Genomic DNA, 20,120 nt, shown 5'->3' with positions numbered 1-20,120 from the left:
CCAATTTGTTGTTGTGTCGATACGGTTGCGCGAGCGCCAATGCAAGGTGTCATTCAATTTAATGGCCATTACGGATGTAATTGGTGCTATCACCCAGGCGTGCTTGTAAAAACTAAAAAAAAAAAAGTTATCAAATACGTGCTTCTTGAAAAGGAACCACAAAATCGCACGGCTGAAGAAACTTTTAATTTAATGAGTAAAGTAGCAGCGTCTTCAACAGGTTCAATCAAAGGTGTACGAAAAATATCACCACCCTATCTAAAAAATCCAGCTGGAAATCCAGCTGGATTTCCACATGGATTTCCATGTGGATTCTTATGGATTCTATATGGATCTTTATGGATTTCCACGAAGTTTTTCCTCGTGGATATTATGTGAAATTTATTTTTTTAAATCCAGATGGATTATGACGAACTCCAGATGGATATTTTTATAAATTCCACATGGAATTTTCACAAATTCCAGACGCGTAGACTCATTTTTCATGTGGATATTTTAGTAAATCCACATGGAATTTTTACAAATTCCAGACGCGTAGACTCATTTTTCATGTGGATATTTTAGTAAATCCACATACAATTTTTACAAATTCCAGACGCGTATACTCATTTTCCATGTAGATATTTTAGTAAATCCACATGGAATTTTTACAAATTCCAGACGCGTATACTCATTTTCCATGTAGATATTTTATTAAATCCACATGGAATTTTTAAAAATTCTATATGCATTTATTTATTGCCATATAGGGTTTATATAGGAATAGTGGGATTGCAGTTATTAATATTTTTATGAATTATAAAATAAAATCGAAATTTATAGGAAATTTTTATGGAATACTTATGAATTCAAGGTGGATAATTTACTAGGGGATGCTTTGTAATTTCCAGTATTTATATGACATTACAGGTGGATTTGGTAGGAAGTATACATGCTCAAATTGCCGGTTAGTATTATATCGAAAAGCATTTGGTTTATTAATTTTTTTTTGCTGAACGTAAGTGCAATTTTTATTCCTATATAACATAATTAAAATGAATTTAACATTCATTTCTTCGCATATAAAAAAAATTTTATACATAACTCTGTAGCAATAGAGAAAAGTATATTATCATATGGAAATCAATTATAATTCATCAATTATAATCAATATAATTATAATAAAAAAATTATAACATGACTTGACAAGTCACCTTATCTCCAATACATATTAGGTATACTGGAAATATAATGGTTGCAATCAATGCTCAAATAAATACATATCTTATCGATATTTTGTGTGTCTGTGATTTCAATATTATGATTAATTTCTATTACTTGTTTCATGCAGTGTAACTCATCACTAATGAAATCATTTCTTGATACTAAAACCTTTTTGTATATTACATATTCTTTCCCGTCATCCATATTGACTAAAAATTGTTGAATCTGTATGTAATTTCCATTTTTTAAAGATGCAAATGAATTATCCGACCTGTATAATGATTTATAACATGTCTTGAATGGACATCCATCTTTAACAATTTTTTTATAAGCTCTTACTGTTTGTTTTGGAAGTTCGAATCGCCTTAAAATATCTTCATTAGCTACAGTTCTGCCAAAATATCTATACGAAAATTCTACACTTTTTTCAACGGCATTATTTTCTAAATACATTATGTATTCCATACACGGTGATTCTTCTTTATATTCCACATGTCTTTGTAATTTCCTTGTGCTCTCGTCGTAAGATACATAGCGACACACTTGGCTCAAAACTCCATTGGCTGCATAAATAGATGTCTTAATTCTTCCATTGCCTGATTCAAATGCATATCCGGTATGTGCATATAATGGACCCCAGTCAGCAACACTCTGTACTATGTGTAGTAATTGATGAACGTTGTACGTCATCGCATCAACACCATACAAAAGTTCCATATCAGAAACGAACTTTTTCATAAGATAATCAGCTCTTCGTAAATCCGTCACAGTTATTTCAGTTTGCAGTAATATATAATAGGCTTCTACGATAAACGACCAATGATTTATATATATTTCAAACTCTGGAAATTCTTGAGATACTAATTTTAATGCTGGTATACTATAAAAAAGGATCCAATTTGACCACTCAACTGCTTTCCAATAAGCACGATCACTCAGACAACGTGACAACCGTGTTAATTGAGTAGGCGCTTTGATATTTTTTAAATACTCATCGATAATCTTTATTTTAGTCTTAGGAATCGCATAAGACTCATTTGACGAACCAACCCAATAATTACAAAGCTGTTTGCCTATGCCGGAATCAATACAATGTAGTGAACTTGGAACAAATCCATCAATTATATCGAATTTGTTCAACAGTAACAGGGGACTTACGTTCTTTATACCATAAACCGGAACATTAGATTCAACTAATCTCTGCATTAGGTCAAATGTATCATTTGCCGTACGTCTTTGCGGTTGTTCATCCAATAAAGGATACTTTATAGAATAACCAGTATTATGACGGACCCGCACACCTGGATGTAAACACCAGTTACAACCATAATATCCATTAAACTGAATAGTGCCTTGCATAGGAGCACATGCAACAGAATCTACACAACAGCATAACACATAGACATGAAAACATTTTATTTCATTTTTAATTCTATAATAAATTCCATTCTCTGAAAGTTTATTCATCTGATCGACAAAAGGACGCAGAAAGTATGATGTTTGGTTTATTACGTCCAAACCACAGTGCGCAAGTAATTGTTTTTTTATAGCGAATATTAATAGGAATCTCATTGACAACAATTTGTATGGGCCATATTGAAAATTTTGAACTTTTAAAAGTTGGACTGCCATCGCTATTAAACATAACAGTTAAATACGACTCTTTGAGATCGACTGGCAATGACGATACAAATCGCTTATATTTTTGCCCATCGTAAATATCTTGAAAATGATCATTGGATTGTTTATTTCTTTCACAAACGACATCAGTATAGAAGTCGTAATTTGTTTCAATAAGATTTTGCAGTTCGCTTGTTACATCCATCGAGACAAAGTAATCAGTATATGTCGGATCCTTTAAGTTGATATCATCATCACATTGCTCACAAAATAACAATCGTTGTGTTTTTTTAAATGTGCCAAGATATACCTTACATACTGGACATGTATCGTGATACTCCTTATTTCCATCTGAATCGAATAGTTTATCAACCTGATAAGTATTCTCGGGAAGAATTTTGTTATTCATAAACATATTTTGCATTTTAAACATATCTACTAATCCTGCGTTTGGTACATGATATTTTTTGCAAAATTTCATTATAAATAATAGCATTTCTATTTTACTAACACATACACTCCCGCCCAATAATCTTTGCCCACCTGAGAACAAAACGACTATAACTTTGAAACTCCATATCTCGGCTGGAAATACACCTACAGAGCTCTACGGGAGCTCATTTGAAAGGGTTTTTCGAGCACTTTTCAATGGTGTATATTAAAATCATGCTTAGATATTTTCCTTGCAGATAGGGCGGCGAATATCAAAACAAAAATTACGAAATTTTTGCTTTTTCTTTAACCGCTTGCCATTTCAAGAAAAAAAATCGTCGAAAAATTTTAAACATAGCATGTTTTAGCTCTTTTTCTGCACTATCCAAAACACTCATTCAAAAATAATTTTCGTCTAAATTCAGCGATTATATGAGCATTTCATTCAAAAACAGCAATCGTTTCCGCGGTCTACCAGAGCGCTTCTTGTCTTCAAAACTGCAGCTACTTTTAAATTTATTTACATTGTAGTCTACGGTTCGACGAGGAATATTGAGAATACTAGCAATCTGACGATTGTTTTTACCATTTATGTGAAATCCAATAACTTGATAACGTTTACTAAAATCTCTCGGTGCCATACTTCAATAATATGTTACTATGGTAAACAATTTTTTAGAAGATTAGAACAACATTAAAAATAAAATTTTTTTCACTAATCATTAGTTATGTCAGTTTTGGTAGATAGATTAATTTTTCTACTTAGATTTTTCGTTGATCGAGATTTGCATACAATTAAAATTTGTCTACAATTAATAGAATAGCTTCGAGTATAAATGATCTGTTTTATTATTCCAAAGTGAAATATTGAAAAAATTAGACTACTTGATATTACGACTGAAAAAAAAATGTTTTCATATGATTATGAAATTTCGTTCACGTATTCTACTTACAAAATAGAGCATTTTCTTCCAAGAAAATTTTTTTCTACAATTCGAATTTTCCGAGATACAGAGCAATGAATATAGATGCTGTTTTTGAATGAAATGCTCATATAATCGCTGAATTTAGACGAAAATTATTTTTGAATGAGTGTTTTGGATAGTGCAGACAAAGAGCTAAAAAAAGCTATGTTTAGAATTTTTCTACGATTTTTTTTCTCGAAATGGCAAGCGGTTAAAGAAAAAGCAAAAATTTTGTAATTTTTGTTTTGATATTCGCCGCCCTATCTGCAAGGGAAATATCTAAGCATGATTTTAATATACACCATTGAAAAGTGCTTGAAAAACCCTTTCAAATGAGCTCCCGTAGAGCTCTGTAGGTGTATTTTCAGCCGAGATATGGAGTTTCAAAGTTATAGTTGTTTTGTTCTTAGGTAGGCAAAGATTATTGGGCGGGAGTGTATCTGTGCATTGAGACATTCATGAGCTGTTTCATTTTCCAGGAGTTCATCTAATTTATGAAATTGACTTTCAGGCATCTCATATTGATTTAAATCTTCCTCGTCACTACTACTATCAGAGTAGTCATCAGCATCAAGTGGAATGTGGTCGTAGCCCTATAATAAATAAATAGATTACTATAGTATTTTATACAAATGATAATAGAATTATCTGAAAAATAAATGCTTATTTTGATAATAATGATCGATAATATATAATTAATAAATAACATTGACTTAAATGACATTCGCATATCAATCCATTCATGTCATTTATAGCACATTACTCAGTAAGGGAGTGAGTAAAGAAGCTCTATGGAATAAAATCCAACTGGAAATCCAACTTGGGTTTCCAGGTAGATTTCCAGTTCGATAGACGTGGATTCCACTTGGATTCCAGCTGGATTTTGAGCTGATTTCTAGGTGGATTATTTAGATAAATCCATATGGATTTTGTACGTTCTTTTGTACTAAAAATATTTATAAAAACCTTCCCTAGTCAAAAAATCCACCTGGAAATCCAACATGGATATCCACCTGGAATCCAAGTGGAATCCAGGTTGATCCAGCTGGAAATCCAACTGGATATCTAGCTGGAAATCCAGGCTGGATAGCCTCAGGCAGTAGCGAATGTGATTAGTGAGTAAGAGATCCCTGGTTTTTGATTGATTGATTCGTATTGATGATTATATTGCAGTTACAAAAATAAAATGTAATATTTTTATCTGAATCAGTTATATTTAATAAATTAATTTAATTTGCAAATTCCTCGTCGATGCTGGAGCAGATATTACAACATTCAAGAGATATGGATGATGAAAATCAAGCACATTGGCAGACGGCTATATGAAAATGTAATTTTAAATAAAAAAGAATTAGATAATGCAGACGAAAATCTAATTATATTTCATTTTTATAACTGCAATTCAATCATCAATGTGACTGTAAAAAATAACACTTTATTTTAATACGAGACTGGGTATAGGGTCATTATATATTTGCTTCTTTACTTTACTTTACTTTCTAGACTTAAGGTATATTAAATTCAAAACTGTTTTCTGCATATTCGAATCTAAACTGAAGTTCTAAAACTAATATTTTTAATTTTTATGTATCCTATATAGTTTATTGTTTTCTTAAATTTATTTTCAACAGAAATTATGAGTTTGAAAATACTAATTTTCAAAAATGTTATGAGGAAGAAAGATTGTTAAAAAATATTTTTAACTGTCAATCACCTGTTTCTTTCAACACAGTAATATAAACATCTATTATTGAATTATTAGTTCTGTTGACAAAATGATTTAAATAAAATAAAAGAAATGATTATTTTTGTATTTGCTATATACAATAATTCATGTTGATATATATTTTTTGTTTTTTTACACTTTTCAATGCTAACAAAGATTCTATTATTTTAAAACATCTTTGGTATATGTTGCTGGTAACCCTACTAAAAAAATCCTTTATGAATCTGCTCTGAAATCAGTTCTGATTTTTCTCTGATTATGTTCTGAATAAGTTCTGATAGTGTTCTGAAACTGCTCTGATGTTGTTCTGATTTTGTCCGAAATCGCAGCTCTGAATCAGAGCACAATCGGAGCAAAATCAGAGCAAAATCAGAGCAAAATCAGAGCACTATCGGAACTGATTCAGATCATAATCAGAGCTGAAAACAATATATGGAAACTATGAATAAGGTATCCAATTTATTATTTATAAAATAAACAATTATTTATTATTATTTCCATTGTTGTTAATCCAATCAACATTTTTTATTAATCATTATTATGTTTGAAAGAAATAAGAAAAAATAATTTGGGTACGAAATAAAATACACATTTTTTTATTTTATAATTTTTCATCGTGTAGAGATTTATTTAAATATGTAGAAGAAGCATATGTAGAAAATATATTCATTTATAACATTTAAAAAAAATTTTTAATATTTTATATATTGTTTGGTACGTAATATTTTCGACATGTACAATATTTTTAAAGAAACCAAAAACATACATAGCATTTAACGCGGTGAGTACATATAATAAACATGATTGTACAAAATTTATTAAAACTAAATATTATTACAGTGACATTACGTTGAATAAGTGTATTTACATACTACCACAAATATCAATAAAAACTTTCATGTTTGTGTTGAACGTAGTTCTAATATACAATAATATAAATAATAGATGATAATCGACGAAAAAACATATGCATAGTTAATCGCAAATCCACAAAGCAGTAAATTTTGATACATAATGAAAGTGTTACATAATACGATAATTCGCGATCTAAATAATACATTAATGGTATATTTTTGTTTCTTCATTTTCTTAAAAAAGTTACATTAATAATGAAGATCATTAGGCACTGCACTAAAATACATACCAGACGGCGTATTTACAAGTATAGCAATGCATATTATATGATTAGTTTCAATTACTTTTTCTGTTTTTTCAATATTAGTAATTTTCACAATGTTAAAACAATTCTCGAACGATATTTTTGTATGTATATGGTTATACAATGCAAATTCCATTTTTTTTTCCATCGACTACAAATTTTACCAATTTAATAAAATATCCATGTTTATTCAACGCGAAACAGTTTTTCGAACGATTTGTTTTCAATTGGTCGGTCGTGAATACACAGTTGTTCTTAATCATTTTGTTAAAGGATTTCGTTTCATTTTCAGTGAGTTTGAGCATTTCAATTGTGGACTTGTCAGTAAAATTTGATTTACCGAAATACCTATTATCATTTACTGTAACAGAATTATCTGTACATTTATTGTTAAGTTTATTAACGAATTCTATCACTGGCGAATATTCATAATTTTTCAATACATGTTTTTCTAACTGTATAGCACTATTTTTATATTCAAGCCGTCGGCAAATTTGATTCAAAACTCCTTTAGCTGATTTAATCATGCGAATAATTTTTCCATTTCCAGATTCAAATGTGTATCCGCTATGTGCCCACAACGGACCCCAGTTTATCACACTCTGAACTAAATGTAAAAGCTGGTGTACGTTGTAGGTCATGGCTGATTCACCATAATATTCTTCTGTTTTAGATACGAAGTCTTTCAATAATTTTTCCGCGCGTATCAAATTTGATAAAGTAATACGAGTACCGAGTAAGATATGAAGGGCTTCCACAAGTAGAGCCCAATGATGCGCATACTTTTTAAAATCGGGAATCGACTCTAATATCGGTAAGCTGAAAAATAAAAGCCAGTTTTCCCAGTCTCTCCCGTTCCAATGCTTTCGATCTGCTATAGGCCGTGTTAACCGAGCTACCTGTTTTGGAACTTGTATATTCAATAGCATAGAATCTATCAATTTTATTTTGTTTTTTATATAAAAAGGCTTACAGCTCTCTTCAAACCAATGATGTGAAAATTGTCGGCATATTCCTAAAATTATATGTAAAATATCGGGAACGAACCCTTCTACTAAATCAAAAAACGGCATATGAATTAGCGCCGACGTTTTTTTTACACCAAATACTGGTGCCTTTGTTGTTAATTTCTGCTCCATGTGAGCTAACATTCCATCGGAAGTTCGCTTTTCGGGCACGATATCAAGCAGTGGATATTTTATAACTTTTTTTTTTCACTTTTTACTGATTTTCCGGGATGAAGGCACCAATTGCATCCAAACCGTCCATTAAACTGAATTAGGCCTTGCGCTGGGGCGCGAGCGATTGTATCGACACAGCAGCAAATTGGGTATATTTTTATGTTTTTCAAGATACCATTAATTTTACATGGAATGGTTCTTTCATTGATTTTATTAATATTTTGAACAAACGCTTTTAAAAATATTTCCATATTTGGCTTCGATCTACCGAACCAGAGGGCACAAGTAACGGGATTATCAAATCTTACTTGTTGCGGCAATTCGTTGGCAACTATTTGGATCGGCCAGATTGAATATGTGGAATAATCAAAAGGTAGTGACCCGTCGGTATTAAACGTACAAGTAAGAAATAAATCCCTTTCGCTCAAAGATAACGATTTGACGAATTCTTTGTATTTGATTCCGTCATATATATCACGGAAAACTTGCGATCGTTCGCTATTATTCACTATTGAAATGTAATACTCGCCATGTTTTTCAACTAGATTTTTTAATTCTTTATCTACATTTATAAGAACAAAAAAATTCTTTTCCTTGACGGATATGTTGTTGTTGCACTTTTTACATATAACCGTCTTCTCGTTCGGATAAAATTGACGGATATAAGCATCACATTCTACACAATAAGCATGATATTCTAAGCCGTCTTTAGACCGTAATAATTGATCAAACCGGTAATGCGAATCGCGAAGAACGGGCGAGTTTACAAAATTATTTATCATTTTGCTCAAATCTTCAAGTGCCGAAATCGGCAAAAAATACTTTTCAGTAAACTTTACCATAGCAAACAAAATTTCGCTTTCAGTAACAACAAAACGTGTATTAATTACTTTATCTAGATTACCTTCACTTAATTTACTTTGAAGCTTGGAATCATCTTCTGGGGCTCCGCTTGACCAAAAATCTTCATATTCTGAATCATCGCTTTCGTTATCGTAACAATAAGTTTTCCCTAACCTATTAACCTGAAAAATAATTTGTTTGAAAAATTATTACAACTTAACAAGAAAAATCTTATTAAAAGTATGTGCACCTAGCTTTAACAATGAATGAATAAATTCTGTATTACATTGTATTGTATACAATAATGCAGAAATAATAGATAGAATCAAATAGTTATAGCCAACAACAAACATACTGATCAATAATTACTCACATCTTCTTCATTCCATCGCATAGCTGTAGAAAAAGGAGTTTCATAATTCTCAGTATCATATTCATCATCTATTAAATAATCTTTCAATAGACAATGCTCCTGGTCAAATTCCTGCAAAGTTTTGAGCATTTCTTCTTCCTTTGAGATTTGTTCACGTTTGTCCTTTGGTATAATAGGACTGCAGTGATTTGATTGACTACGATAATCAATTTTCCATTGAAAATGTTTTGCCAGTGAAGTGTTTGCCACAGGATTGATAATGTTATAAAATTCCTGTAATAGAAATAAAATATATAATAATTACAGTAGTAAATACAATAAAATCATATAATATTAATTATGTTATAACATAACATAATTGACATAGTATAATATTTTAATAGGTTATTACGAACAAGCTACATAAATAGTTCTATAAACACCTTTTCATCGTCGATACTCATATCGCTGTCAGAAATTTCATATTTGTGCTGATGTTTTGTAGATTTCGAAGGACTTATTCCTTTTTCTATGTATATTTTATACCTGCCTCTTTTCTTACGCCTCGTTGTTTGCTTGCTTTGTCTTCTCTTACCATTCATTTTATTTATTTTATAAGTACAACTCTCCTTTTTCAAAATATTACAAATTACTAAACATAGATAACCTGAAAACAGGAAATATAGTAATAAATATCACAGGAAATGTATTAATTAATCTATTAGAACATAATTTTTACATGACTTACCATTACGTTTCCATGAATGAAAGGCTTATTCGATATTGATTTGCAACCATATAAAGAATATAAGTAACAGGTACTTCAGTTTCCTACAGCGATTCTACATGTTTCATCTCAATTATTTAGTCCCTCTTTTTTTACATTTAGTGTAACGCACAGAGTTGTACTGCATTAATAAACCACAGTAGATGGTTCAATTTTCTGTGTCCATCTGCAATTAATAAATTACATTCAAAATTCAAGATCAATATGAATAGGTACAATATAGATAAAAAGTATCTTATGAATGTTTTACTCTTGCCAAAACATGAATTAGAAAGAACTTTTTACATGACAATCATAAATACTTGGAGACAGGAATTACGAAAGAGTTATAATATTGATAACAAGGTTACTTGCTACAAAATTAACGTAGAATCTAATAAAAAGAATTTAATGTAGCAGTTAACAATACTTTTTCTCTCCTGTTGTATAAGACAACAGTCATCATTTTCATTTTTTATAAAGCAAAAACGTGTATAAAGTTATATCTTACCTGGTTGATTATTTCAATAATAGCAATGCCATTGTAAACGATTTTATTTTATTTTGTTTTTACTTCAAACCGTTCCAACATCATTTTGTGTACAAAACAAAAACTTAACAAATGTGACATGTGACTGTGATGTATCAGCGTTAGTTTCGTTCCACCATCTTGCTTTACACACATATGCACGTATCCTCTCACGCGCGTCGGCACTCGGCTAAGCAACAGCTTATTTTGTAGTGGGAGCCTTGTAACCATTTTCACGGCGCAACAGCGACAACGACAAAATTGACGTTGTCTCTGCGCTTGTGATTAGCCAACTGTTTTGAAATCAACCAATTACAGGCATCATTCTGGTTCAAACGGACTGCACACTCGCTCAGTTTATGTGCATTCGGGTCTCAAGAATAAATGCTGCTGAACGCTGTGTACACACGCGGCGTTTGCCTTTGCTTGTGTGACTTTCTTAAAATGCGTAAAGTTTTGATCGAGTGCATTATTGCTTTTTACTTCCAGAAAGACAATTAATAAATATATGACTGTGCATCTCAATTTATGCTTGGAGTATATTGCTACACAATTGACTAAATAAAGGATCAACATTCATTATCATGTAAGTAGAATAATCAGCAGTTGAAAACAATTCTTCCTTTTGATCAATTTTATCTATAAATAAGCATTAATTTATAATATACTGATGTTCAGTATCTGCCATAATGAAATTCACTACAAAATATCAAATTTGACATTTACAGTGGTATAATTGACCACAGCAAAATGTATGTCTTCATTGCTTGACATGAGGTTTTTAATTTTCATATATTTTTCAGTGAAAATTATTATAAAGATCATACGATGTGACTCGAGATGCTACCAAGTCGAGGGACTGAGTGCAATTGTTGCAAAATTTGGAAGAAGAACTGTTTCAACAAGTAGAATAAGGTTAGAATACAGCTTCATTTTTTTATTGAATTTGGTAAAAAATCATAATGATATTTAAATAATTTATAACAAGATTATTCAAATATAATATTTACTTATTTCAATACAAATGTTATCTGTAATGTACGTATATTCATATACCTTGTATAGTCAGATACTTGGCTTTGCAAGTAAATTTTTTATCGAGCAAAAAAAAATATAAGATCTTTAATGATAATAAAATCAAAATAAATTGTGAAGAAGTATAGTAAGATAGGCTTAAAGTCTGTCTAGCATGGTAGATTTTTTTAAAAGAAGTATTCACTAATATATTATTTTTTCAACAGAATTTATATTTTATAGAATTATTAATAATGGCTGAAATCACATATGCTTGTGTATTTAACATTGAGTCAGAGGAATTGGAGATTGCAAAAATCAGTGATATTAAGCATTTTACACCAAAGACTTACAGAGATTTTGATGTCTACACACCGTATATTATACAAAAAGGCAGAAAAATTGATGAAGTAGAGATTGTTGCTGTTGGAGGTACTCGATTCATGTTTTGTTTACATGTATTTAAGTTAATATACTAAACTTGTACATTGTTTTTTTCAGATTATAAAATGATGAATGTTATTATGAATGTAACTGCTGGTTCTAAACTAACTCATGCTGTGGTACAATGGATGTATAACCAAACGTTTGAAGTTATCAAAATCTGTGATATTGAAGAATTTAAATCTTTTGTGCCCTTATACCCTACGAGATTTGATTGTTCAAAATCGTATCATGTGAAATGTAGCAACAATAATTCTAGCAATAATAATTCTTTTGAGGAAGTGTACATACAGGCGTTTGGTGGTAAATATTTTTCATTCTACATTTCAATATTTTTTAGCTTCATAAACTAAGCTTATATAATACTTGAAATATTGACTGCTGTTTGGCACTCTTCTCAACATTTAAAAATTTTGTAAATTTCGTTTTTATCACGATTTTATAATTTTTGTAGATGAAGGCGAGATGGAGAGTCTGTATAGATCATTATTAGAGTCTCCCACACATGCCGTAATAAGATACATCGATACTGGGAGCATTGTTATTTTACCGTTGAATGATGTTGTAAATAACCTATGGCCCTTTAATCACTCACTGGATTTTGACCAATACGCTATTTACGAATCTTACGATTCTGAGGGACTGTTAAGAGATATACAAATTTTTGCAGTAGGACGTATGTATATTTATATGTTCAATTCAAGAAATTTTTTTTTATTTTTCAATTTGATAGTTTTGTTTATTTTTCAATTTGATGAGAACATTTATTCATCAATTAATACTAACTTATATTTTTATAGTGTTAGATAATTGCAACCATTTGCTGCAACAGTTTCTGAATATGACTCATGCTCTTGTCAGGGATATTCGACATGAGAAACAATTGATTGTGCAAGTCGATCAGATTAGTGAATTCTTAGAATCTCCCAGAAAATCCAGAAAAAGAGGAAGACTTTGAACCAAAGAAACCATACACATTAATTGATCAACGTAACCATAAACGAACCGCCATTGAAATTTATGCAATTGGTCGTATGTATGCATTTCTTAAACATGAATTTTCGCATGATGGTATTTTATAATTCGTATTTATGAATTTTTCAGATGAAAAAACACTGATTTTTGAATGTCTACATAAATCCAAACGTTTTAATAAAACTAAATTTAATAATAGTGATTTGGAATCGAAAGAATCAACTTTACAAAACAGGAATAGTTCTCTGCATGGTGATAAGACCACCAATAAAAAGCAGGTACGTTTAATTACAACAGTAAGTTTTTTTCAATAATAGCTGACCTGTTAACGATGATGACTACATTGATTTTTTTTCTAGTCTTCTACAAATCGGAAAATTATTAAAACTGCTCAAACTCGTAAACCTTTGGTTAAGCGAATTGACATTCTAAAAAAGAATAACACGCTAAATTTCAGCGTTGACAATGATGACACACAAAATTCTGAAATAGTTAATAACGATTCTGGCTATAATGGTGGGAGTGACATTGGTGAATCTGACAATGAAGGTGATAATGAATTGGATGAAGACACGGAAGCATTAAGAGCTCGAATCCAAAATGCACAAAAAAGTAATCAGAATAAATATATACCGGTGTCACCCAAACGTGCTCCTACAGTTTCTTGCTCGACTACTAGAAAAAATTTATTTGATATTGGTAATGTTGATTGCAATATGGAAACAATATATGCACATTGTATTTTTTATTTCTAGTAATAATTAAATTATTACAGACGAACGAGAACCAAGTCATACTCACAAGCCCAAAATGAACAACAGCCGAATGGTAGGACGAAAATTTTCACATCAGTCTGCCAATGGACAAAACCAAGGAACCAGGACGCAATCACGAAAGAATCGCTTCTCCTTGAAACGTAAATATCCCGTGAATCGAGACAGACATCGAGTTCAGCGACCAGATGAAGAGGAATTTTACAGTAATTATTGGTCTGATTCTGACATAGGAGAAACAGAATTAAAAGTATTTGAAGAGTGGTCAGATTGTGACGAGGACGACAATGTAAGTGTGACAAAAATTATATTTCTACGTAATTTGAAATGAGGATATTCCTGTGTTTAGTCTTGTTTTATAATAATGTAAATACTTTTTACAGGTAACTGAAATGATCCACATTGGGTGGAATCATTCAATTGCCCGAAAGTCTTGGAGGAATATTAAAAAATCGAAAAATCCAAGTCTCTTTGCAAAAAATTTATCTTGAGCTCTTTGGGGAGAGGAAATTATAGATAAGGCCATTGAAGTGAAGGATAATTTCATGAAATCTGTCACCGGTAGAAAAAGAACGCCAGTGACTCCCACGAAAATGAAATCTATTTATCGTAAGTATTTTCCAATATTTTAAAATGAATTACACAATTATTTCACAAAAGTCTACCTGGCTTCTATTGTACATAATTTTTTTTACTTGTAGAATGTTTAAAATATTGGATTTTAATTTTCCATGAAGATTGGTTGTACGAGCGAAATTTGGAGGGCATACTGCATAGCTTAGACTATTACATGGGGAAAGAAATTCAGTATCAAATTCGCCAATACGAGGAGCGGAATCAACTAAACAGAAAAGAAAAAAAAAAGAGAAAGACTTGGCAGGATGTTTAATTGATTTTTTTTATGCTTAATAAGAATTCGAAAAAATCCAGTCTTCTATTTTACAGAGAGCATGGTAAAGTTTATTTTTTTTAGTTTTTGCCAGTTAAACATTATTTATTTATTTATTTATTTCATAAATAAAACGGACAGTACGTCCAATTACAGTATTATTGTAGTAATCTAAGTCTTGAATATAAATATTTAAATAAATTTCTACACGATGGAAAATAAAATAATGTGTATTTTATTTCGTACCCAAATTATTTTTTCTTATTTTTTTCAAACATAATAATGTTTAATAAAAAATGTTGATTGGATTAACAACAATGAAAATAATAATAAATAATTGTTTATTTTATAAATAATAAATTGGATACCTTATTCATAGTTTCCAAATATTGTTTTCAGCTCTGATTATGATCTGAATCAGTTCTGATAGTGCTCTGATTTTGCTCTGATTTTGCTCCGATTGTGCTCTGATTCAGAGCTGCGATTTCGGACAAAATCTGAACAACATCAGAGCAGTTTCAGAACACTATCAGAACTTATTCAGAACATAATCAGAGAAAAATCAGAACTGATTTCAGAGCAGATTCATAAAGGATTTTTTTAGTAGGGAACCCTTATTCAGATAGTGAGGTAAACCTGGATGTAATAATCATGATTTCATAACATTAATTGTAATTGATTTTGCAATTTAGTTTGATTCAACCAAAATTTGGTGGCGGAATATATTTTAATTTCATGAAGTAACCACAATATGTATTTATGGTTCATTGTAAATTAAAAAAACAACTTTTTCTTTTGTTATTTTACTCGCATCTTTTATGCTAATGTACAATTTCTGTATTAAGCATTAATAGATATATTCTAATACACAGGTAAAATTGGTCCATGTTTAGACTAACTTCAATTTATTATCCATTTTTATCATAAGTCTTAGAAGTGACTTGCAGTATAAATATAGTAGATAAATTATTTCTGCTATTTTTTTAATATGATGAATCCACTAACAAATCCGACTGAAAACCCATATTTATTGATTTTTCAAAACACCATTTAAAGATAATTAACTGTTTTCTTATTTTTTTTCTCAATTTTGATTTATGCAATTTTTCCTTCTATTTTTCAATTTCAGTAGGTACACAATTGTACAAAAGTATTATTTTTTTCATATAATTTTAATTATCAAGAATTTACTCAAATATTTATATGATATACATTGATGTAATTTCATGATATAAACTGAATTTTTAATTTACCGTAAATGTGAATACCATATCCTATTTTTAACTTAAAAAAATGCTACATTATAAAAAAACTTATGTTTCAAGATTAACTTACAATATTTTCTGCAATAGTTTCACTTCCAGTTATGTTTAATTGAGATAAGTTATTTGGAAGTACAAACAATAGATTTAATAACAAATGAAAGGATAAGAGCATCCTTTTGATCTAGTAAATTAAATTACCTTCAGAATCTATTCTCAAATTCTCAGCAGAATTTGAGGTTGGATCCGATCTATTCAATTCATTTGAATCTTCTGAAAATTCTGAAAATGATTGACGCAATCTTCTTATGAAACTATCAGTTTGATCTGAATTTGATGAATAAATGTTACTTGCACTTGTACTTGAATTAAGTCTACGCATTTCAGATGCAATGCTTCTTTGACTACTATAACTACTAGTATTTTCCGGATCCTGTAATTAAAATAATTTTAGACTTATAAGATAATTTATATACAGTTTTGTTAATTATTTGAAAGATTGAATGTATTACTTTTCTTACCATTATAAATTTTGTAGGTAAAATTGTTTATATTTTATTTATAATACAACGTTCTATATAGCTATATAAGCGTGCGAATGCAAAACAATATATAACTGCACCAGACATTATACTTGGGGTGATTACAGAATGGTTTTGACAAAAAGACATATTTTATGACTGCGCAGTCGTCGCGTTATGACAGAACACCGTGTCTTTTTGGTTGTGTCCACCTTAAGTACCGGCTTAACAATACTGTCCAGTTTGTTTAAAAACTCTTGGATTGAATCGTCTCTTTGTCTTTCCGGAATTCAAAGCCCGCCTTATTGTCCAGTTTGTTAAAAGAAGTCTCCGTACAATTCATACCTTTTTTTTTTTTATTTTTTTATAATATTTTTTTAATAAAAAACAAACAAAAAAAATTAATTCCATATGGATTATTCATGGATATCCATGACGGATTTCCATGTGGATCCTTACAGATTTCATCTATATTCCAGGTAATTTCCTGATAGATCCATATAGATGTAACTTAAATTTAGGTGGATTTCGAGGTAGATTTCAGGTGGATTTTTTCGATAAAGCTGTAGATGGATTCACTACGTTCTTTTATACTAAAAAATATTAATAAAACCGTCTCTTATGTAAATTATCAAAAATTTTAATAGACAAAAATCATCATCTTGGTTTTTAATAGCATTTTGCAACTACATAGATTATTAATCCGGTCACTTGTTACTCAAGAGAATACTTTATCGTTTAGCCTGTTATTATTTTGATTTTTTCTAAATAAAAAAATTCTTGAATTTGACTATTCGGATCCAAACTTAATGAGCTTAAGAAACAATATTTATAATTGTTTATTGTTAAAATTTGTTAAATAAATAAATAGGGTTTATGTCAAAGCAGATTTATTGGTACATTATCGGTCTCAACCAACCATGTTCCGGTTCTCTGTGAGGCGGTCGTCGTACTGAAAACTATGTCTTCCACCATACATAGTCGTCAATCAAATGCAATTACTATAGAGTATACATAGGCAGAGGATCGGTATAACGTGTATATTTAACATTTATTCATTAACTTGTATTTATATACACTTTTAACAAAGTAAAAACTTGCATGAATCCCTGTTAAAGTCTACAATATATGGTATGATCAAGGATAATAAAACACTGATTCTAGGCGTAACTCATAAATCGTTTGTTATCAATTGTAGTTGGATAGCGTGGGAAGATAGAGAAACGAACACAGCAAGTAAGCTTATAGCGACTATTCTCTAGAACTCGTAACGGCCGAATACCCGCGGTTGCCCGAGAGGCCCCGCATGAACGTTACAGACCGATGACCAGGAGAGGGGGAACCTCACCTTATCCATCCATGCATGCTCTCACACACACACAAGCACTCGTTATATCTGAGCTATATATCAATAATCCCTTTTAAATCCTCTTTTAGCAAATTATTAAATCTGTGACAAACTGTTAAAGTTAGTGTTATCAATTTATTTAGTCGAATAGGTTGGTATATTAATCAAAGATATTGATGCACCTCCTATACCATGGTTATATCGGGAAATTCACCTGGATTTTGTCACGAATGTATAGATTTTAGTTAAATCCATATGGATCTACCAAGCAATCCGCCTGGATTTTTGCTGAAATCCACATGGATCTTATCCCATTATTATTAATATTAAAGTAGTATCATCATTTCAATTTTGTATAAAATTTGACCTGTGGACAATTTTTTGAATGTGTTTTTAAGTATAATTTCATTTTCAGTTTTGAAAAATAACAACGAACTTTTGGAGTTCGAAAAAAAGAGAGGTATTTTCACAACTTTGCACGACAGTGTAATCGAAGAGTATTACAACGCGTAAAGCGATAATGATGAGGAGGGAGAGGAGAAAAAATCACCATCTCTTCTTAAGTTAAGGGGAAAACCGTATATAAAAAAGGATCATGTGAGTATTTTTAATACAATCCTCAATTAGGCCAAGCTTAAGGTGGCTTCACCAAGACGGGCCGTATCACGATGGGGCCCTTAGGGGGTTTACGTAAAACTGCTATTTATTTAATGAAAAATGTACTTTAAATAATTAAATAAACTTATTCATCTCTTTAAAGTATATAATTGCAAGCTGAATAGACAAAAAAATTTTTTTCAGTCGCTCCTTTGAGATATACGTTGATATTCGTTGATGTGACAACGTTGCCGTTGCATCATTGTCTTTACTCAACTTCTGAATTGAATATCTTTATTATTACATGGCTAACCATTACTTTTTTTTGGGTATATCTATTCAGTATTTCTTATTTTATAACATCTTAGTTTTTTGTAACATTATGAAAACGCATTCAAAAGTTATTAGAATATTTGTGACTCTAAAAAGCTAACCTTCCATTTGGCCAATGCATAAGAATCAAACTTTGAAAATTTATTTCTTTTAATTTAGGTGGCTAACCCCTATTTTTTTCAACGGCATTTGAAAGCTCGTGAAAAATACTATGTGTATAAAAAAAATTAATCAATTCTTTTATTAATCCATTTTTGGTGAAGCTTCCTTAACTACAGGTAGCCGATGGTACTACCATACTCTACACGATAGTACAATCGGCAACCTATAAAGATTTATGTCACAAATCCCTATTAACTGTTTGCTATGATGTTTGGCCTAAATATGGTTGATAACTACAAAAAACGACTTGCAACTGAAATTATACAATAAACCTTTTTACGCAGAAACAAGATGTGCAATGTCAAAGAAGTATAGAAGCGAAGCAAAAAAAGTTGCTCGAGGCCAAAACGCTATCACTCGACCAACAATGTTCGACCTCACAATCGCATAAAATTTCGCCTCAATCAAACTTTACAAGTTAAAAAAAAAAATACTAGTCATAGATACCGAGCGTATTAATTTGCAGAAAGAAAACCTCAAATTGAAAAACATGCTCGACCTGGCTAATGAAAGATTAGAAACTTTCAAGATATTGAATGAAAGATTACAAATTCAACTACTAGTAACAGATAAAGAGAAGGATGAGAAAAAGGCAAAGGATTTGAAAAGTCTTGAAGTAGAAGTTAGTATGTTTATAATTATAATTAAAGTTCTATAAATTGGAAAATATGTATTTAATTATATGTTCGTTCGAAAAATATTGACACCACGCTCGTTCATACTGTGATATAGGCTTGGCACTCTTGAGCAACACGCACGCGAACGCGTAGATTCAACATTCTTAATTCATCAAAATGTAATATCATTAAAAAGTCCAATTGAAAACCCAGTCAAATAACGATATATATTACATATGGAATCCTTATGAAATCCATATGGAATCCATATGAAATCCATATGGAATCCATATACCATATGGTATTCCATAGAAATCCATATTCCCTATGGATTCCATATTCTATATGGATTCCATATAGAATTTCATGTACAATTCTTATAGATTCAAATCCATGGTTGATATTTGAA

At 30.5% G+C, this 20,120-nt stretch overlaps 2 protein-coding genes across 4 annotated transcripts in view; one reads left to right on the top strand and one right to left on the bottom strand.

Moving 5' to 3' along the window:
- Window positions 1-20,120, top strand: part of LOC131664602 (actin-related protein 1) — a 462,784-nt gene that overhangs the window by 34,269 nt on the left and 408,395 nt on the right. The gene's annotated exons all lie outside the window — the stretch shown is intronic.
- Window positions 8,086-9,540, bottom strand: LOC131664623 (uncharacterized). The gene is made up of 2 exons (XM_058935880.1): window positions 9,503-9,540; window positions 8,086-9,311 (listed from the first exon to the last, which is right to left on the bottom strand). The coding sequence occupies exons 1-2, from the start codon at window positions 9,521-9,523 to the stop codon at window positions 8,304-8,306; spliced, it is 1,029 nt and encodes a 342-aa protein (XP_058791863.1). The 5' UTR covers window positions 9,524-9,540; the 3' UTR covers window positions 8,086-8,303.

The sequence above is a fragment of the Phymastichus coffea genome, unplaced genomic scaffold (genome assembly GCF_024137745.1).
Source record: "Phymastichus coffea isolate CEN01 unplaced genomic scaffold, Cenicafe_Pcof_1.1 PCOF00003, whole genome shotgun sequence".
Taxonomy (NCBI): Eukaryota; Metazoa; Arthropoda; class Insecta; order Hymenoptera; family Eulophidae; genus Phymastichus; species Phymastichus coffea.
This window is presented reverse-complemented; position numbering and strand designations above follow the sequence as displayed.